The 22540-nt window shown below is 46.0% G+C and overlaps 1 protein-coding gene across 11 annotated transcripts in view; it reads right to left on the bottom strand.

Annotated features, from left to right (window-relative positions):
* Positions 1–22540, bottom strand: part of Ablim1 (actin binding LIM protein 1) — a 287337-nt gene that overhangs the window by 126573 nt on the left and 138224 nt on the right. For all 11 annotated transcript variants that reach the window (XM_085833839.1, XM_085833836.1, XM_085833834.1 and 8 more), the window contains one exon: positions 13542–13676. In XM_085833839.1, coding sequence (XP_085689965.1) covers positions 13542–13676 — 135 coding nt within the window. The remainder of the gene's footprint in view (positions 1–13541; positions 13677–22540) is intronic.

The raw sequence follows: 22540 nt of genomic DNA, 5'->3' as shown, positions 1-22540 counted from the left end.
TGACACACTCACCTCGTGTTTGTAGGACAGTCATAGACACTACACTCCGACTCTGACTCAGCTCTGTTTACCCAGTGTATCTGAAGGTGAATATTAAACAAATTCCAGAAGAATTTTAAAATATTCTAATTACTTTATTATTTAAAAATCTTTTGTGTGCGCATAAGCATGTGTGTGCATGCGTGCCAAATGTGTGTGTGTGTGTGTGTGTGTGTGTGTTTGCATGCTCATGCACATGCCAAAGTGTATGGGTACCCACAGAGGCCAGAATAGGGAATCTGGTCCCCTGGGTCTGGAGTCACAGGCACTTGTGAACCTCCTGACATGAATGCTGACATGAACAGGGATCCTCTGGATGCTCTTAACTGTTGGGCCATCCTCCAACCCCATTATTATAGATGTATTTATTTTATGTACGTCTGTATGCACACACCACAGCATGTATAGTGGTCAGCGATTTGGGAGAGTTGATTCTCTCCTTCCACCAGATACTGGAAGCTCAAACTGCAGGTGCCTTTAACCGCTGAATCATCTCATCAGACCTTAAAACAAACAAACAAACAAACAAACAAACTTTGTTCTGTTTTAAAGATTTATTTATTATGTATAGAGTTCTGCCTGCATGTATACCTGCATGCCAGAAGAGGGCACCAGATCCCATGACAGAGTCAGAAGAGGGCACCAAATCCCATGATAGAGTCAGAAGAGGACACCAGGTCCCACTATAGATGGTTATGAGCCACCATGTGGTTCCTAAGAATTGAACTTAGGACCCCTGGAAGAGGAGTCCGTGCTCTTAACCTCTGAGCCATCTCTCCAGCCCCCTAAGTATTTTGTTTTTAAAGGAGCTTTAGTACCTTTCAATGATAGCGCAAAGCAAAAAATGTCTTACATCTACATGATCATAAAATAAATACATGTCAAGGTTGAATTCAAATGGAAATATGCACATTTTCCTAACTTTAACATATTTCCTAGGAAAAAATCACAGATTTCGCTCATTAAAATCCCAGGCTGCTAGCGCAGAGGCTCACTGCCTTCCTTCTCAGGATCAATTATTAAAGCATTCCTCACCCCGAGTCCTGCTGAATCCTGCCCTGCTTCCCATCACTGAGGTCTGGCTATACACAGCCCTGCACCTTGTTATGATACTCTCTCAAGTCCACTCTACAAACCACCGAGTAAAATTTACTGGTTAAGTGGGGGACATCCAAGAAATTTTTATACAAAAGTTGTGAAATTAGTAACAAGCACATTTTAAAAAAAGCTTAAATCTTAAAATAACAACTGAACAAGTGCTGCTTGGGTTGTAAAAATACCATGGAACAGGAGGGGAACAGAGTGTGGAGGTGTCGGATCAGGGAGGGGGTAGGGAGAGAAGAGCCTAGCTTCAGTGGCGGGAGCTGGGCTGCTGGGCTGCGGAAGCATCTTAGACCTTTGAAAGGCAGCAGGTCCTTTCAATGCCCCGGCAAATCCATCCCTGAGATGGTCCACCTGCTGGGCGGGTGATGCTCAAAGGGTCAGACTTACACCTGCCTCAAGGGGGGTCCAGGGCTATCAGGTGGAGACCCTTCCTCCATCTGCAGCTAGGGACCATCCCTTCTCAGGCTGTGGATTCCAAGAGGCTCCAGTCAGTTCTCAGCAGTAAGAGAAGACCCAGGAAACATGATGGGGGACTAGCAGCCTTTGGCAGCTCCTCTCTTTACTTCCTGGGAAAGGCACCGACTGTCTGGTACCCTGCTGGCAGTCTGCCTGTCACAGGATGCAAGATCTGAGGAACCAGTTCAGTGGTAGAATCCTTGTCTAGGATAGGTGAGGCCTTAGGGTCAATAGCCAGTACTGCAGAAAAAAGAACCCACAGAACCCACAGGCATGAGGGGCCTTTCTGAGCTTTTCCACCTGGAGCAGGGCATACAGCCTGGGTTACTCTTCCTTTTACAAGCTTGTCTTCATGGAGCAGGGGTGTGCAGCCGGGGCTGCCCCCTTTGCTTTATTAGCAAGCAGGCTTTGTGCTCTGGAGATGCTACTTTCCCCAATCAAGGTCAGAGCCTGTTCTGATGCTGTGCTTCCTGGCGCCATGCATCACTGTTCTGTGGTGGAGACTCAGATGTGATGGAGCCAGGGAACAGGACACTTCCCCACCCTCTGTACACACACGCACACGCACACACCACTCTTGGATTATCATTGTGAATACCAAATGTGTGTGTGACTGTGGGGTGCACATGCCCACAGCGTGTACACATGAGCACATATGTCAGAGACCAGAGGAGGACATCCGTGTCCTGCCCCGTGGCTCTCCGTCTTAGTCTTTCAAGGCAGGGTCTCTTGCCGAGCCTTTAGCTAGGCTGGCAGCTGGCACCCTCTACGATGCTCCTGTTTCTGCACCCCTGGTGCTGGGGTCACAAGTGCGCAGGGTCACGTAGGTGCTGAGGGTTCAAACTTAGACCCTTGTGCTCCTCCTACAAGCAAGCTCTTAGTCTCAGAGACATCTTCCCAGCTCCCCCTGTGATTTCTTTTAAACCTTTCTTTCTTATTCTTTTCCTCACAGATTTTTATCACGATGGTAACAGTGGCCTTCAGTATTCCTAAGCACTCAGAGTTCAATCGGTGTCAGACTGACTCAATCCATTTCTGGACTGAAATGCAGAGCGGTGAGCTTGAAGCAACCACAAAAGGTAGCTCACAAGGGCTATTGCTGTAGCTCAAAGCTCAAAATAGCTGAAGAGCACTCACCAACAATGATGTGCGGGGGCAGCTTCTGCCAGAAATAACTTCTGCGGAAAAAAACGCTTGGACTCAAATGGTAAGCCTCAAAAAATGGACTGTAATCACTCCTCATCGACTTCTAAATGCACATCGAAGTCAACGATCACTTCTGGGTGAGATGATACTTACAAGGTCAACCAGATCGAAAACGGGCCCCAGAGCAATGCTTTTGGGGATCCGAGTTAATTCAGAGTTTGGATATATGTTAAGAGTCTTGATAGAAAGGAAGCCTTTGGAACCTCTGTTGACTAATAAAAGCATTGACAACATAGTACTTTTGCATTGGCTGCAGAATTTCATATACAAATAAAATGGATTACAAGCAGCCCAGGAAACAACGATGTCACCCAGAACAAGTATGGAAATCTTTTACCATTGCATAGATTGATTACCTGAACACAGGGGCTTTAGGGTTAAAAATGAGCACAGGGAGTATATGGATGAGGTGCGAATACGCTCAACTGCAGGGTGCTTGCCTCAAAGCAGACCTTTGCTATGATACCAAACACTAAAGAGAAGGGACAGAAGGAGGAAGAGAGAGGGGGAGAGGGAGGGGGAGAGGGAGAGGGAGAGAGGGAAGGGGAGGAGAGGAGAAAAAGGAAGAAAGGGGAGGGTGGAGGCGGGAGGGGAAGGGGGAGGTGGGTAGGGAAGGGTGATGGGGAGAGGGAGAAAGGGGGAGGGGAGGAGAGCGAGGGGAAGGGAAGGGGAGGGGTAGTAGGAAGGGGAGAGGGAGGAGAGAAAAAGAGGGAGAGGGAGAAAGGGGAGGAGGAGAAGGAAGAGGGGAAGGGGAGGGGGAGGGGAGGGGTTATGGGGAGAAGGAGAAGCTGTCTATGCTTAAAATGACCAGGAGTTAAATCTCACGCTTTTGGATTTTGGGTAGTAGGTAGATGTAGGTCTCTCTTCCCTGTCCCTTCCCCTTTCCTGGCCCCCCAGACTGAGCTGCCTCCTTTAAAATCCCATGCACCAAGAGGAAGGCTGCAGAGAAAGTCCCATGCATGTCCGTGAACAGACCCTATAGACACAGATTCATGTCATCTGAACCAGCAAGGAGAAGTGGTTCTGAGTCTATCCCGTCTCCCACTGAGCTCCTCAATGAGACTCTGGCTCTGCTCCGCATCTAATGCTCTGGTCCTTCCCCAGCACGTAGCCCACCCTGCACCCCACTGACTCTGCTACCCCTGAGGATGCTCTAACCCACACAGCCTCCTCAGCTACAAGTGCACACGGCCACGTCTAGTGTTTCCTGTGGGTGGTAGGACCTGAACTCAGGCCCTCACGTTGATGCAGCAAGCATTCCTATTCACTGAGCCCTCTCTCCAGCCTCTCGGAAGGAATGTTTCATGAAACAGACTCTTCTGATGGGGTGGACATTGTAGAGAAAAGGAGCAGAAGGTTATTTTAAAGCTATCAAAAATATCATTTTTCACACCCTCCAACACATAGTCAAGTGGCAACTGCTTACTGAAATGCAGTTCTACGGGAGGATGTCTGCCAATACTACCCCGGGAGAAGCACTCTTACGATCTGACATCTTCCACAGACAATCGGCGTTCAGGAATCTCAAACGACATAACTAAAAATAACATAGAAAACTAGCTCTGCTCCTTCTGGGAAAAAAAAAAGAAAGAAAGAAAGCTACTTAAGAGTGCCATCTTTTAATTCTTAATTTTTATTGCATTTATTTAGTGTGTATGTGTGTGTCTCTGTGTGTGTGTCTTTGTGTCCTTCTGTGTGTCTTTGTGTCTGTGTGTGTCTGTCTGTGTATATCTGTGTGTGTCCATGTGTGTGTTTCTCTGTGTGTGTGTCCATGTGTGTGTATATGTGTGTATATGTGTGTATGTGTCTGTATGTGTCTGTGTGTATGTCCATATGTGTGTCTATATGTGTATGTCTGTATGTGTCTGTGTGTGCATCTGTGTATCTGTATGTGTCTGTGTGTCTGTGTCTGTGTGTATGTGTGTGAGTGTGTGTGTTGTGGAGATCAGAGTACATCTTTCAGGAGTTGGTTCTCTCCTTCTACCATGAGAGTCCTGAGAATCTAACTCAGGTTCTCATGCTTCAGGACAAGTGCCCTTACACATTGGGTTGTCTTACAGGCCCCAAGACACTGTTCTGTAAAAGATAAGAACAACATTATGGCTTCCTTCATTCCTGTTCGAAACTCTATGTCAAAATGGATGCCTTTATCAACCTTGGCCCCACCTCTGTCTTCTATGCTCACTGCCTTTAACAAGGCAGCTGCCTCCTGCCCACGCTGACACACATCTTCTTTCTGGTGCTGGAGGGTTATGGCGTTTGCTGGAACATGCATGCCTTATGGGCATCTCTTGTCTCCTCCTTAGCCACATCCACAGACCCCTAAGCTCTCGATAGACTGAGACTGAGAGAATGTGCCTCTCACTCACCTGCTCCTGCTTCAGTTCCCATCCCAGTTCTACTCTTTATCATCTTGCTTCCAGCCAGATCCCCAGTTTTTCTGGGCTTACTGTACCATAAGCAACTATTGTGATTTGAATGTGAACCGTATCTGAACCCTTGCCTGCCAGTTGCTGCTTCTGGTGTTTTCTAAGACTGTGGGACCTTCATAGGGTAGAGCCTTGCTGAAGAAGTGAGTTTCTAGAGCTCTGAGGTTGTATAGCCTGGGCCCACTTCCTCTCTGGTCCCTATGGATGCTATACATAGCTGCCTCCTGTTACCTTCCCAGGCTCTTAAGGCCCTTAGCTCTTCTTGTCAGGTACTTGGTGGTAGCAACCAGAATGACTACTGTAGTGCCCTTTAACCCTCTGTAGCCCAGAACTGCAGCTTGGTCACTGAGAGCAGTTCTGTATTTCACAAGTGCCATATGTGAAGGTGTCAGGTGTCAATATTCTCAGGCTTACTTATGCAAAAATGAAGTGATTTCTAGTTAAAAACAAAACAGTAAATCTGCTCTCTAGAACGACAAAGCCTATGCGGACCTTTTCCTTTTTATAGCAATCTTAACTGAGAAAAGCCCCCATTAAGATTCAGCTGAAAGGCATTTTCTTAATTAGAGTCTGAATGGAGAGGGCCCAGCCAATCGTATGCAGTGCCACACCTGGGTTGGTGGTCCTGGGTTCTATAAGAAAGCAAGTCTGAGCAAGCTACGAGGAGCTAGCCAGTAAGCAGCATCCTTCCATGGCCTCTGCGTCAGCTCCTGCCTCCACGTTCCTGCCCTGTGTGAGTTCCTGTCCTGACTTCAGTGATAGACTACAAACTGGAAGTTGAGCCAAATAACCCTTTCCTGCCCAACTTACATTTTGGTTATGGTGTTTGGTCTTAGCAATAGAAAACCCAAGGCACCAAGTCCTTCCTGTATTTAAACATGGGCAAAAAGTTTTAAGGTCTTGGGAGATCTTATCAAAGTATCTGATTTTTGCTGTCTTTCTCAAACTTGGTGTACAATACTTGGCTAGACATAGCCAGCCCCTTGCTTTGGGGCTGCAGATTTGACTCAGTGGCCAAGAGTGCTTGCTGCTCTTCCAAAAGTTTGGTTCCCAGCACTCGAATCAGGTGGTTCAAAATCACCTGTAACTCCAGCTCTGGGATAGCTGATGCCCTCTTCTGGCCTCCATGGGTAATGCACACATGTGGCATATGCTCACACAAACATACACAATAATAAAAAATAAAAAGAAAATCTAAAATACTTGCTCTGAACAAGCTAAGAGGAGGGGAATGCCCAAGGTACAGTTGGCTCCTGCATGGTACTGTCAAAGGACTCCCAAATCTTCATGAGCTCTAAGTAAAATCTGCCAGAAGAATGCTTGGTGACATTTATACTGTCATAGTTATAAAGGTGATGCAGTAGACTACTAAACCCACCACAGCTGCACCATCATTTCAGAGATGAGTCCCACGGCCACTCCAGGATCCATTTCTCCAAACTTGCCCAGTGTCACTCCAGTACAACCTTTTTACTGGCCATTCACTTACGACTGATATTTACTTAATGTCTTAATTTTTATTTTTTGGAAAAAGAGCCAGGCTAGCTTCAAAATCACTATCTAGCTGGGGATGACCTTGAATTTGTGACACCCCCCCCTGCCTCTACTTCCTGGGTGTAATCCTGGGATTTACCAGACAAATGGCACCATGATGTATGTATCCAGCACTTGGGACTGAACCCAGGGCTTTGTAAATGCTGAACAAGGACCCTACTGACTGAGCTACAACCCCAGGCCCACAATGTCTTTGGAAATCGTCCCTTATTTATAAGTACAGTTATTTGAAAAGGCAAGTGTATCGCAGGGCAGTAAATCAAATGCCAGGGTCACCTTCCTACATAGAAAGAATCTGAGAAAAACATTACTGAGAATATTAAAAAGAAATATTAAATGGTATAATTAAATCTGAACGGCGATACTACTCTTGTGGACTTCAAATGTTATTTCTTTGTTGTAAAGAATTTTGGTTTCATGATGTTAGATGGGCTGAAAAATAAGGATAATAATTTTCTCACTGTGTAAAAATGTCACGCTGGGAAACATGAGAACCAAACAAACAACGGCTTCCTTCCCCTACTCCCAAACATTTACTGCAATCAAGACTCAGTCTCTTAGATGTAATAATTTAGAAATAATGGGCTATAATTAGTAAATCATTTAACTATAAACATCTCATTCATCCATATTACAAATATTATGGAGTATATGTACTGTATATTAAAGGGAAAATACGAACACTTTTCTTAATCCAGTTTGGAACTTAAAACTGAATATTTTAAAAGATTTGCATTACATTTATTTGATAAGATCACACAGTCACAGGCTACAAAATGTAAAACTTCAAACACTCAGGTCAGGCCTGTAATTTCCTGGGGTGGGGGGCATGAATTCAGCTTCTCGCCTATGGTAAGGGAGCTTGCTAGTATGTCTCTGCTGTCCCTGTGCCCTGTCTCCTCCTGCCTTCTCATATGTGTCTCAATGCCTAGGAGTTTTCCAAGCAGGTATTAAAAGCCTGGCCTCAGCTCTGGGCAGGGCTTGGGGGGTTACAAGGGACTGCTTCCATGTTTCTGGATTTTGTCAGTTTTCCACTGAGTCACAAACTGGCCCAAAATCTGTGCCCATGTGAGCACAGGGCAAAGTCTTAGTGGTAGCAAGGACAGCCCAAAATGTGCCCATTTAAGTTCCTGTCAGCTCCCTCTTCCAGGCAGGTGGTGGGTGGCTCTGACAGATGCCTTTGTATGTTTCTTCTTGGAAGTCACTGGCTAGACTCCATCAGAGGGTGCTATGGTAGTAAGCCTGTGATAAACACCATTGACAGGCTATTTCACTCACAGCACCTACTAATGATCAATAGGCTACACCGTTCCTGACCTGTTCAGTTGTACATTGTGCTGCAGGTTGGCATTGCCCTGGGTAGTCAGCAGTAAACAATTGGAAGGAAAGCTGCCGCCAACGGGCTTATGATCTGCCAGAGACAACAAAACAAAACAACCCCAAAAACACCCCCTAAAAACCCACAGGAGGAGCTGGGGTACCAGGAAGCCCTCTGGTCACTGTAGCAGGTAACTTTCTCTCTCTCTCTCTCTTTTTTTTTCTGTTACCTGACATCAATCATTCTGCAAGAGAAAGCAGTTGTTTTCGTTCATTCTGTGATGTCGTTCCTGTGGTGTGGTAATTTCAAGTATCGACCCCCTCCCCCTTCACATTTTAGCCATCCTGTGATACTATTGTAGCGATGGATACATTGTTTCCACACACACACACACACACACACACACCCATCGCTCTGGATTGTATCCAATGCCTACAGGAGAATCAGAAACCTGGAAACTCCTCCAGGGCGTTCACCTCTATTTGGGTATGAACTTGCTGGCATTTGTGCAGCTTGCTTCTCTGGAAGGAATGACTTTTAAGAAGGGACAGACGTCTCAGTGTGGGGCACTTCTATCTTTTACATATGAGTTTTAATTCACTTCCATCATATAGTAGATATTTTTGTTTAATACTTTGATATATTAGTTGTCATAGTGAGTATTGTTTTTCTTGGATATTTTTAGGAAAATACCCTAGATTCTTTATATATATACCAGAAAATTCTAAAGCATTTAGAAAACAAAAACAAAACAAAAACCTGAAGACTGAAAGAACCAACCTCTTGGCCAAATATGTTTCCAGTAACTTTTGGAACTTAGCTTAAAATGCCAGCTCCTCTCTCTGACCCCAACAACAGCCATCTCTCGTATTGTGATTTGCTTGGTTCTCATGCAAGATATCCAGTGTCCTCTTTCTCTCTTCTTTCAAGACCATTATTTTAAGCAAAACTCATTCATCTTTTCTTTTTTCTGCCATAGGAATCTTAGTCTTTTCTAATCACAGAAAGCATCCTTGGCCACACTCAAGAAATAAAGCTCTGCAGATATATAGTGTGTGCATGTGTGCAATTGTGCATGCGTGCATCTGTGCAAGACAGCAGGTCATCAGAAGGGGAGGGCACGGCAGGGAGACTTCACAGTCAGCACTGAACTGGCTTTTGACAAAAGCTTTTTCTGCATCTGCTCTGGCCCCATATCTCCCATTCCAAGACACTGGCTCACGAGCTGTCTGAACAGCATGAGACTCCAGCTATAACTGGAAAACATAAGCCATGTGTAAGGGACTTGGATGCAGTCAGGAGCAGGTAGGTAAGGAAGACAACAGGTGTCCTGAGCTGGGCACTGTGGCCCCCTACAGACCCTCATCCTGATCTGACAGGTTGGAGGGGGCATCTCTGTGGAGGGTCAAAAACCTATCAAAATGGCCCTGCTTGTATAGGATATTTGTTTGTTTCTATAAATCTAAAATTGCTCTTTTAAAATGCAACCTTTTAATTGAAAACAGAAAAGAGGTGGAATGAGCCGGGCGTGGTGGCGCATGCCTTTAATCCTAGCACTTGGGAGGCAGAGGCAGGCGAATTTCTGAGTTCGAGGCCAGGCTGGTCTACAGAGTGAGTTCCAGGACAGCTAGGACTACACAGAGAAACCCTGTCTTGAGAAAAAAAAAAAAAAAAAAAAAAAAAAGAAAAAAGAAAAGAGGTGGAAGAAGAGATTGCTTAGTGGTTTCTCTTCCAGAGGACATGGGTTCAAAACCCAGTACCCCCATGGTGGCTCACAACAGTAACTCCAGTTCCAGGGATCCAGCCTCCTCTCCTGGACTCTGTGGGCACTGCATGCATGTGGTGCACAGACAAACATTCAGGCAAAACACACATATGCGTAAAATAATTTTTAAAATTTAAGGAAAAGGAAGGAAGAGAAGAAAGGAAGGGGTGAAGAGGTGGAAGATGGGCCCTGGTCAATGAGAGGCTCGCTGGACTGGAGATGGCTTGAGAGCTCTCCATTTACACTGTAACCTTCCTCCATTTCTCCAGATACATAGCAAAATCTGTTAAAAACAACAGCAAAACACAAAACAACAGCAAAATCCCTAGCTGCCTGGGGCCAGTGGTATCAGGGAAACAGGAAGAATGCAAACCAGTGTGGCGTGAAGCTAACTCTTAACCTTCCTACAGGGAGACTAAGAATTTGGAGTGAGACAGAGCGAGTGCAAGAGTGCAAGCCTCAGGGGAATCTGTGGACTTGTGCTGTCCAAGATGGCGACCACCATCCACAGGTGGCCTTTGAACGCTCACAATAGGACGGTCCAAATTGACATGTGTTGAGCTAGAGAGAGAGAGAAAGAGAAAGAGAGAGAGAAGCCAGACAGCTCAAATGTTATGCTAATTAAAATAGTATTTTGACACATTCCACTAAATGAACTACATTATGAAAATTAAATGCTCTTGTCCCTTTTCACCTTTCTAACACAGCCATTAGAATATTTTGAGTCACACACGTGGCTTTGAATACTGATCTCTAGAATTTTGAGGAAGCCGTGGATCCCCTATAGGGTTTCCCTACATAGGCTCCCTCCTATGGGAGCTTCAACCACTTCCAGTAGTAAAAGATTAACCCTGAGGGCTGGGACAAAGTCACACTGCCAGACTCCCTGCAAGAAGACAGAAGCTGACAGGAGTAGATGACTTTCTTTGCTTTAGCAGCTTTTTGTTAAATTGCCAAGTTCCTTAAGAGATAGCGCATGCTCTGAAGCAGGAGTCAGTCAGCCTAAGGAAAGTACTCAACGCATCAGGAACGCACTTACAGCATGAAACAAGGTACAAGGTACACGTCTCCAACATACAGAAGCTAAACTCTGTCATTGGATTTAAACCAAAAACTAAGAAAAGCAATGGATCGCCAGAGGACAGGGCACCGTGTCTCTGAGTCTCTCCAAGTTCACTGCAGTGATCAGACAAATGTGTGGCTGCCGTCACTCACAGGCTGCATCTATTTCATGTCTCATCTATTTTGTGAGCCAGGTGTCTGGAAATTCATGAGCAAAAAGCTGAATCACAAAAATGCTGACACCAGGTTACCCAAACCCGGTAGAACCAGAAACCAGTCCCCTGACATGCTGTGTGGAGCCTGTGTATGGGCCCAGCCCCTCTAGATTCAGCTCTGTATATCTATGGTTACCAGTATAATGTCCAGGCAAACTTCAGATCTGAGGTAATGTAATAGCTCAAGGTCTAGTATGTTTGTTGGTCCTGGGTCACAGACACATATATGACTTGCCTGAGACCACATCGCTTACTGATCTGTCAAGACTCAAGTGCTATGCAGTTGTACACTCGGTACCCTGGGAATGACCCATGTTTCCTGAGGACCGGTGTGGGCTGTCTGAACACTCCAGCAGCTGACCACACTTATTCCAGAGGGCTCTTTTAAAAAGAAGGTTCAAAAATCCCTGTATAGCATATGTATGTTATGTGTATAATATGTACTTAAATAATATGTATACTATGTGTATAATATGTACATATGTTATATATATTTATATACATATATTATATATACATATAATGTATATGAAGGGGTGGATCTGATGCTAAGGTCCTGATCCCCAATTGGTTCTTGATTTGTCAGTAAAGAAAGCTGGGGACCAATTGCTGGGCGAAAGATATAGGCAGGAACTCCAGGTCCCAGGAGGAAAAGGCAGGAGAAGGAGAGGCAAGGAAGGACAGGGGAGTTTTTGCCAAGCTTTCAGAGGAAGAAAAATACAGCAATCATGTGCTGTCTCAGAGGAGAACTGGGGCCTGAGGCCATGCCTACAGGCAGGTGGCCAGGGATGTTAGGCAGGGGCTAGGTGGGACCAGCCACTCAAGTTTAGGGCAGGTGGAGAGACAGAGATAAGAAATTGGTAAGGGCACACTTTTCCAGGTGGGAGATATCTGTGCCCAGCAATTGTGCCAAGAAGGCAGGTTATAAAGGAACAAACTGTATATGTGTGTGTGTGTGTGTGTGTGTGTGTGTGTTTTATCTGCAGATTCAAGGGAAGCTGGGAGGGGGCTGGTAGCGCCATCACCTCCTGGAGCTAAAGGCAGGTACAGCAAAAGGGAAGCCAGGTGGGGGCTGGTAGCAGGGACAGTCCTGGAGCAAAGGCAGTAGTGTAAAACTATATGCAACATACATATATATTATATATACACATATTACATACATTAATATATTTATATATAAAATATGTACATTAGAACAGTTCCTTTAAATATATTTAGTTGGCAAGACCATGCAGTTCCTTCCTGTGGCAAAAAGCACTTACACTCTAGGTATTTAACAGAGCTCTGTAATAACGTAGTCATCAGCCAGCCATCGCATGCACTCAGCACAGAACGTAGTGATGGAGCTAACTCCACCCACTCCTCCTCCTGTCTTTCCTTCTAGCTTCTCTCCTGAAAAGCTTACGTGCAATGGGAGAAGCAACTGACAGCATCCAGGAAAGCACCCTCCTCGTTCACACACCTGATGCCTGCTAGGTGCTCATTAACCACTCAGGAGCCTCTGGGCCTTGGACAAGTGGGTTAGGTAGCAGTGGAGAGTCTACACCTAGGATGCCTGTGTCCAAGGAGAAGAGCACAGGGCAGTGCAGAGTGGAGCCAGGGAGCAGGCTCCTCCCCCTACACTGCACATATGCACATCCCAAGCATGGAGATACTTCCAGAACTCTGGTGACCTGTTTCTCAAAATACACACCACGTGCTCTCCTCTTCCGCTTTCCCTGAAGTACAGGGACTTGCCATGCTATTCCAGTGAGTCCAGACAAACTAGCCAGCCTTCATGAGCTGCAGGACATGGCCTGAAAGTTGGTCTCATGTAGATGGGAGGTGCTTTTCTGAATGGAGGGTTGATCTTTCACTTCTTGACATGTGTGAGCACACATACACACACAGTGACTTAGCATGGGGCCTTTGATTTAAAAAGGTTTTTGTGTTTACGCATATGAATGTTTGTCTACACCTGTGTATATAAAGCACATACATGATATGTTCACTGAGGCTAAAAGTGGGTGTCATATCTTGTGGAACTGGAGCTGAAGATGGTGGTGTGGGTGCTGGGCACCGACCTGGGTCCTCTGCAAGAACAGTAAATGCTTCTGACCACTGAGCCATCTATCTCTCCAGCCCTGTGCACCTCATGTTAAAAGTCCTTCTATAGATAGTTGATAACAGAGTTATTTTACTAGGAATCTCTTCTTTCATAGAGGAAAAAAAAATAGGAAACATGAAATTTCAAAACTCGATTTTCAATAAATTTTTATAAAGCCGCTCTCCCAAGGGTCTGTGCTCCCCCTTGGGGATGACAGCATTCGGACATCACCTGAGGGTCTGGCGTGACATTCAGAGACCAGGTACTGACAGCTGCACACCACTGAGCACGGCTGAAGGTACTGTACCTTTGCAGGTGAAGCATTTGATATGGAAGTGCTTGGTCTGCACCCGAAGCACTTCGCCCTTGCATGGCTCCCCGCATTTATGGCAGTGAATGACAGGTTTCTCCGACGAGTGGTGAGGGGCCTGAGGATGGACCACTGAAAAGAAACAGCAAATGATCTGGTTGAGAAGGGAGTATTACTAAAAAACAAAAAACAAAAAACAAAAAACAAAAAAACGGTCTGTACAAGGATGCGTGAATATCCCCACCACGCAGCAGCAGATGAGCCACTCGGCTGTGGGAAAACTCTGCTACTTAAGATCAAAGACCACCATAACCAGATAGCCCCCTGGGCTTGGCACGATAGGAGACACTCCCTTCATTATCAGGGGACTTCTTCTCTGACCTTGCCTGGGGAATTCTAAGTCATCCCCCTTCCCCCACGCCTCTACCTGAGGAATGTATTGTTACTCAGTTAGATTACAGGATCAAAACAAGATCAATTTCCTTTCTCCTGATAAAACCTGCTCAGCTAGCACCTGAGATTCCTGAAATGCCTCCCCTGGCTAATAAGGTCTTCTGTTGCCTCCAGCCTTTGCTCATCCTTGAGGTTCCGACCCGCAGTCCCCCAAAACTTTATAAGCCTTGAATCATATAAATTGATATGCCTCCTGATAGCTGGCCACCCCCAACCCAACTACCCCCGTGGACCTTATCAGTAAACGATCCACGAGAGTGGGGAGGTGCACACTCAGCCATTCAGTGAGCATGAGCCGGACACACATACCCCACCCCACAATCTTGGATCCACAGATGTGTGGGCCAGTGGCAGCTGTAACAGTCCACTGGGGACACATGTGCTGGCTCGTTCGGACCAGGCTTTCACTTCAACTTTTCAAGGACTGTATACTGGGTCATTACAATCTTGTTTTGCTTAGTGATTTGCAATCAGCGATGGTGGCATCTTTTTGCTGACTTAGCACATTCCAGCAAGAGTTCCCTGTAAATCAATGGCTCCTTACAGGTGGAGACCTTTTTCTTATAATTTGCTTGATTTCTCCTCTACCTGTATTTCACATCCCAGCTCCCCTCTCAGAGCAGAATGCTCATGCATTGGTAACTACTTAGGCTGTGTGGGACAGTGTCTCACTGCCAATGTGAGAGAATGTTTTCCATCTTAATTTGGGGACTCATCTCATCTACTGGAGGCCTGTTATGAGAGTCTCATGGTACACACAGATCCTCACATATACTATGAGCAATCAATTTAAAAATAATAACAATCTGGGAAGCCTGGGTCCCTCTGCACATGATCTACTTCCTTGCCTGTCAGTCAAAGAAGACCGGACTAGGTCAAGTGTATGAGGGGCTTACAGAGATTCTCTCTGATGCGGTGGCATGGTTTAAAGAAAGTCAGGTAAATTTGGCTGCCCTGGTTTCAGAGTAGGGTGCACAGCCTGATCTGTGCAGGGGCGGGAGGCAGGCAGTGATGCAACATCTGGTTTCAGCCAAGCACAAGGGCTTGTGCCTCTGAAGTTTGCCTTGGCCTTAGAATGTCAATCGGTTCTTATTGCTAGCGACTTCTTGGTCCAGTGAAGAGCCTTAGAATCCATATGACTTATTACGGGATCTATACTTGATCCAACACAAAGACCAATGACAGTTTTAAAAGTTTTTCAAGTAGGAAAACTTCCCTGGGCAGCTAACGTGAGACTGCTGAGATCCAACGTAGAAAGGACGTTAGAGCCAGAAGCTGGCTGTGTGCTGTGGCATGTATAAATCGCACATTGTTCTGCAAAGAATTCCCCCTACCCCCAATCTCATTTTGCTGGAAAGCGTTTGGGCAAGACAGTGCAAACCACTAGTTTCTGATCCCATTTTCTAAAGAACAAGGTCCTTGTGAGGTTTTGATTGGGAGCAGGAGTGGTTTCAAGCTACACATGTGACCCACATCCCTGGAGGCAGCTGTTGCCTGGATCCCAAGAATGCCGAGAAGCAGGGAAGCCAGCATCACAAGCCACCTGCATTCCTTTATCCATCCGATAAGATCTCTCTTGAAAACCTGTATTTACCTCCAAATTCATATTTTCTACAGGAACTGGGGTGGGGTGGGGGGTGTACATGCTATCAAGATCTCTGAGAACAATGTGCAACCATGCCAAGAATCTAGTCACATGGGCACCAAGAGGAAGGTTCTCTCAGTAATGCTTGCTCAGTCTCTTCCAGTTAACAAGAAAAGTTATCATCACTGGGTGCCTTTCTAATACCGGGCATGGTTCTTACATGTATGTAAGTCATTTATTCCAGTTGCACCACCCTTGCCTGGTAGGGGGATGAGCAGTAGTGCTCCCCTTGCCTGGCAGTAGTGCTCCCACTTGGTGGATGAGGGAATCGGACTTCAGAGATGCTGAGCACCCACTCAGAGCAGCAGCTAGTGTGAGTGCAGAGGTCCACCCCAAGGCCCTTCTGCGCCTGCTACGATCCTCCCAGACCATTAGGATAAGGCAGGAAATCGTTGTAAGGTATTTAGTTAGCCAATTTTACAGGCAGTTCCACAAGTAACAACGAGGGTTTGGCTTTTAGAGAGAACACTGACAGTTTATGTGTATGTATGTCAGTATATGACATACATTTATGACACATGTAGGATAGCATATGTGTTAGTGTATCTCATACATTTATGTCACATGTATGACAGTGTATGTCAGTGTATGACATACATTTATGACATGTAAGACAGTGCATGTCTCTAGTAGGCCCAGGATCCTGGCTATCACCAAGGTAACTGTGCCAACCCTAGAATTATAAATCCTTGTGTCTTTATTTAATTGAAAAAAAAAAAAAACAGTATTTGCCCAGGTGTAGGGGTCGGTAATTTTCTTCTAATAAATTCCTCAAGCAATTCTTACACATCTTCCAGATGAAGAGCTTTAGCATTTTTTCTGAAAAATGATTTTACTTTTATTTTTAATTATGTGTGTAAGTATGTGGATGGTCCATGTATGTATGTATGCATGTGAGTGAAGTGTCCATGTAGGCCAGGAGAGAGGAATGGATCCCTGGAGCATTACAGGTGGCTGTGGGATGTACCACATGGTTACTGGGAACCCAAACTCAGGTCCTGTCCAAGACCAGTGTGCCTCTTAACCACTGAGCCATCATGGCCTGACTGCTAGCATTCTCATTAAGTAAGCCACTAAAAACAGTTAAGATTTACAGTACAACATCAGAGCTGCATTCATGGAGTCGCTCACTTTTGCTAATTTTCACGCTGATGAGTCCATCAGAGCCTGGGTGTTCTCTGTTTCTTCTACTGATGGGGAAACTGAGGACTAAAGAGCTCACATTCCTGTCATGTGCCCTTTGCCCAAGGCTTTTTTTTTTAATTAGGTATTTTCCTCATTTACATTTCCAATGCTATCCCAAAAGTTCCCCATATCCTCCCCCACATTCCCCTACCCACCCACTCCCACTTTTTGGTCCTGGCGTTCCCCTGTACTGGGGCATATAAAGTTTGCAAGTACAATGGGCCTCTCTTTCCAGTGATGGCCGACTACGCCATCTTTTGATACATATGCAGCTAGAGTCAAGAGCTTCGGCGTACTGGTTAGTTCATAATGTTGTTCTACCTATAGGGTTGCAGATCCCTTTAGCTCCTTTGGTATTTTCTCTAGCTCCTCCATTGGGGGCCCTGTGATCCATCCAATAGCTGATTGTGAGCATCCACTTATGTGTTTGCTAGGCCCCGGCGTAGTCTCACAAGAGACAGCTATATCAGGGTCCTTTCAGCAAACGCTTGCTAGTGTATGCAATGGTGTCAGCGTTTGGAGGCTGATTATGGGATGGATCCCTGGATATGGCAATCTCTAGATGGTCCATCCTTTTGTCTCAGCTCCAAACTTTTGCCCAAGGCTTCTTAACTCTTCCCACTGTTTCTAGTGGTCAATGATTTACCCTGGAAGGCGTGTGCATGTGTGTTTGTGTGTGTGTGTGTGTGTGTGTATGTATGTGTGTGTGTGTATGTGTATGTATGTGTGTGTATGTGTGTGTGTGTGTGTGTGTGTGTATGTGTGTGTGTGTATGTGTATGTGTATGTGTATGTGTATGTGTATGTGTGTGTGTGTGTGTGTGTGTGTGTGTGTGTGCACAAGCCATGAAAGTCTTCCATGGCTTGTTCATCTTACGGAGAAGTGCAGGGAACTCCCGCAGCACAGCACAGTTGCATGCTTTCTGGATAATACTGAAACAAAAGGACCTGAGATGTAGATTTCTCCAGGGCATAGCTCCAAGTTTGGAGAGGCTCTGGCCCCTTTGACAACACTGCCTACTGCAAGCTAAGCCCAAGGAGCTGTGGGTTCACTTTCACAGTCAAATAAAGTGGTCCAGCTACCCCTCTGAAGCTCCAGCGCCAGCAGAAGATTAGGAAGTATGACCGTGAGCAACCTCTGGTATCCTCAGGCAGAGGCCATTACAGAGCCTACCCTGCACCCCCAGTCCCTCTTGGAGACAGACATGAAGCTAGGGCCTGTGAAATGAAACACCCCAGGCAGGAAAGATCCTGGACCTGTGTCAGGACTCAGGTGTGTTACATGTACTCTGGATCATATGACATACTGAGAGACATCCATGTCACAGTCTTCCTCAGCCTTTGCATTGGGAGCTGTATGCAGGGGGGTTGGGGGGGGGATAGTCTTCCCCAGGTGAGAGCATCCTAACTGATTTTCCAATACCAAGTGGTTAGCCCTGGAATAAATAACACTAAATGGACTGAGCAGGCTGTATTTATATGTTTATATATAAGCAACAATAACAAAGAGAAAGAGATTATGAATGGGGGGGGGAATGATATAATTATAAATCTTAAAAAAAATAAAATTAAAAACACTAAGAAACATGGGCCTTATTAAGTCTGTTAGAAACACTGTCTGGCTTATTATAACAAATGAATTGTACTTACATATCAATAATGAGGGAAACTTGGTGTTAGGTATAGAGATTGCTGTATTATATCTCAATTCCTGTATCCTAATTTTTTAAAAGTAATTATGTTTAAAAGAACAAAAACCAAAAAAACTACAGAGAAACCCCCACTAGCTCTCCAGTTCACAATGTGACAAGTTCAAGATTCTCGGAAGGCATCAGGAATGTCAGTGACACTAGCCTCTGAGATCTCTAAAATGGAGCTCCATCAGCGGAGGACTTGTCCCGCTGTGGGGTGGAGGCGTCTCAACTCCAGAGAGCAAGCACTTGAATGTTATGTAGTGGGGTTGTCACACTAATCTCTCCTGAGCTGAGCTTGAGGGCCACTTCCTGACCCCAGGCAGTACTTCCCCCAAGGCTTCTCCGCAGGCTTTGTGTACCCTGTTTAAATCAGCTCTTGTCTGTCCCACCTCTCCAAATCCAACCTGACTGACAAGGTCCAGCCCAGGACACCTCAGGTTCTGACACAGGTCTGAGTTTCTGAGATGGCATGGAGGGGTCAAAGGTTTCCTTTCCTATATCTTTGTTGACCAATTCTGCTCAAAAACTGCAAAAAAACTGCAAAAAAAAAAAAAAAAAAAGGAGGGGGGGAAGGCTTTATTGGGGATCCTGGGAACTGCAATCTGAGACACATTAGTTCAGCTAGTGATGAATCAGCATTCAGGAGGCAAGAGTACATCACAGTATCTTTACAGTACTGAAAATTCTTTTGTGAGTCAACTTCTGTTAGATTTAAGGGCAGGTGCTGTACAGCTGGGGTCATGTGACCCACAGAACATAAAGAATATATAAAGGTAGTAAGACTGGGTTCTCTCGGCCATTTGCTCTAACTGCTGCCAATCAGAGGGAAGTAAGCAGCCAGCATTCCCAGCTACAGCTGGATTCACAGCTGGAATGATGCACAAGTCCAGCCATCTGGTGGCTTCTCCATCTCATTTGTATGTGTGCATATATATGTGTGTGGCATGTGTAGGTACATAGGATGGTGGCTTTCACTTGTAACCAGCACAGGAGAACTGAGACCAGGAGGATCTCTGTGAATTCCAGGTAAAAATCAGAGACCCTGTCTCTAAAAGAAGGTGGGACAGTTCCTGAGGAACATATGACAACTGAGAATGCCCTTTGACGTCTACACATTTGCACACACATGCACATGTGCCCCCAGGAACACACACACACACACAAACATTAGTAAATCACTATTACATGTGATATTTACTGAACTAATATGTTCCAGACCTTGTACTGTCCTGGTGTGCCAATCACAGACAGACCTTCCCCACACATGCCATGTGAGGTACTGCTCCCTACTCTTGTTTACAGAATACAGGGTTTACAGGAAACCCAAACAAGAAGAGGTGAACACCTTGCCCAAGATCCCACATCTAAAACAGTCTGCTCCAAAGCTCAGACTTGGAAACTGCAGGAGGCTGGAATTTCCACAGGAAAATGTGATTCAGCATAGGAGGAAACAGAGCTAGTGCGGCAGGCAGGCACTTTAGATTCCTATTAGCCAGCTCGGAAAAGGCGGACACCCGGCTGCATCGTCACTGGAGAGGGATGCTGGCTAGTAAACAGATACATAAGCAAATGGGGAAAAGCTCGTGGAATGCAAGAGCTTTGGAAAGAGCTATGTGAAAAGAAGAGTCCACAAAGGTGAGACTGTGAGGAAGAGCTGCCTGCCCCGTATAGGCAAGATCAGAGTCTTTCTCGGGGTCAGACTGCCTGCATTGCTATAGGAGGGGACTTTGCATGATGACGATGACTCTATGAATTGTGGGAATGGCTCAGTGGGTAAGAATCTTAGCTGCACAAGGATGAAGACCTGAGTTTGGATCTATACTAAAAACCTGGCATGGCCACACATGTCCCTGTAATCCATGCTGTAGGGAGCAGAGATCACTGAAGCTTTCTGGTCAGCCAGTCCAGAAAAAACCAGTGACTCCATGAGAGATCCCATCTCAAGGGAATAAGAGGGACCATGATAGAGTAGGACATCTGACATCATCTCCTAGCTTCCTCTCCATTCGAACATACACACACATGCATGCATGCACACATATGAGCACACACATACACACACATGCACATATACACATACTGACATGTACACACAGGCACACATATGAGTCCACACATGTACCTACATGCACATGCACACATATGAACACACACATACATGCACACATATGCACACATACATTTGTGCACACAAAGACATGCATACACAGGCATACATAGGAGTACACACACATACACGTGCATGCATACACATGTGCACGCATATGTGCACACACACACAGACTCTGCTTAAAGACAGGATGCCTGTCCTCTTGGGAGTCTGTGTAGCAGCCACTGCTTCACTGCCTAATTCTCCCAGCTTCTGCCACCTTCTAAGCACATCCTAGAGTTGTGCTCTCTCCCGCCTCCCACTCCCTTTCTTTGAGCTTAGAGCGGTACAGGAAATGAGAAATGCAAGCGGTTAAATAAATGCACCGGGTGCTTAATGCGCAGTTTACTCCGCAGCTCATTTCCTGCTGTGGCAAGTGGTAGTTACCAGAAGCTACGCACGGGGTTACCCTGTCATTAGTGGTCCAAATGAGCTTTCTCTTGAATTGGCCTCTGCGACCTGTTTTCCTGACACCTTGTGAGCCTGGTAATCAGGATTATGACTTGACGCAAACAGTCCCGCAGGTGGGCTCTGTCCTTGCCTACCTGTGCCGCTTGTGGCTTTCTACTAGGAAGGTATCCCTGGTCTCCATTTGCCTGTCTGTGGCAACCTGTCCAACTTCTGCTGGGCTCCTGAGGAATAGAAACATCCCAGGCTCAAATCTAGTTAATCTAATTCCCCGCGAGGTAGGGAGGCTCTGCCTTGAGTGACTCAAATCTCAGGTGTGCTCTCTGTGCTCCGCCTGCCTGCTGCACAAGAAGGTGGATCTCAGAAAACATGACATCACCAGTGCCTCGTCTTCCCTCGCTTCCAAGAGTGACTTCCTGGACACACCAGTGACTGTCATGACTCATCAGGCCAACACTCTCCTTTGCCCTCTCTCCACCTGCTGGAATTTTACCTTGTGGTACAGTCCTAATAGACAGGTCCCAAGGATCTCTGGCAGCAACCAGATAGCCTCTGCCAGAAAATAAGGAGCCCAGTCCAGCCCTTCCCGCTCCAGCCAAGTGTTTCAACTTCCCCAAGATAGATAGGACAGCAGTCAACAACAGGCCCCAGGGTGACAGGGCAGCCTATGTGAAGTTCACTGCTTCCTGGGGCAGCAGCCTGAGAACCAAAGCCTAGGTCAGCCGAATGTCACAAAGGACAGTCAGGAACCTATAGACACAGGAAGGTCTGAAATGGGACAGAAACCCCTGGAATTTTATAGAGCTTATAAGGCCACCAGGAGACCTCACACTGTCCCCGTATCAGAAATTCCTCTTAGAACTGGATCAAGTCAAACCTCCTGGCAGATCACCACATCTTAATGGGCTGGGAGAGAGCCAGGGCCATCCTGATTGTGAGGCGGGAAGGCCCTGGAATGCTATTTGAGCCATCTATGGGAATATGAGTCAAGAAGGAGGTCAGAGTGGAGCGAGCATGTAAGCTGAGGATCCCGCCATGGCCCCACTCCTCAGTTCCTGACCCAGACTCCTTGGACAGGTTAAACAACAAAGCCAAGAGCTGAAGTCAACTGCAGTGTCCCTGTGAAAGACCCACAACGTGAGGACTCCCTCACGTTCTGACTCAGGAGAGGCGACACCCCAAAATCACCCACAAGAAACGATCTTGCTGCAACTGCAAGAGGATTTTTATTCGAGAGCGTTCTCGGGCCCATGGTCATACACCACGCAGGGGTAGAGGACCATGGCGCGCTGAGTAGCTGAGTAAGGGGGTATTTAAAGGAAGAAACCACAATTCATGGAGGTGGGGAGGGCGTTGTTGGAAAATACCAAAAATACCAGTTAAGAGTCACAAGGAAGTATAAAGTCACAAGTGTCAGGTTATCTCTCAAGACAGTTTCTAAGAGCCCCTAACAATCTAAGAGC

This window comes from Mus caroli, unplaced genomic scaffold (assembly GCF_978045245.1).
Source record: "Mus caroli unplaced genomic scaffold, Mus_caroli_1 scaffold_20, whole genome shotgun sequence".
In the NCBI taxonomy this organism is placed as follows: domain Eukaryota; kingdom Metazoa; phylum Chordata; class Mammalia; order Rodentia; family Muridae; genus Mus; species Mus caroli.
The sequence above is the reverse complement of the archived record's forward strand: the minus strand, read 5'-3'. Positions and strand labels throughout refer to the sequence as shown.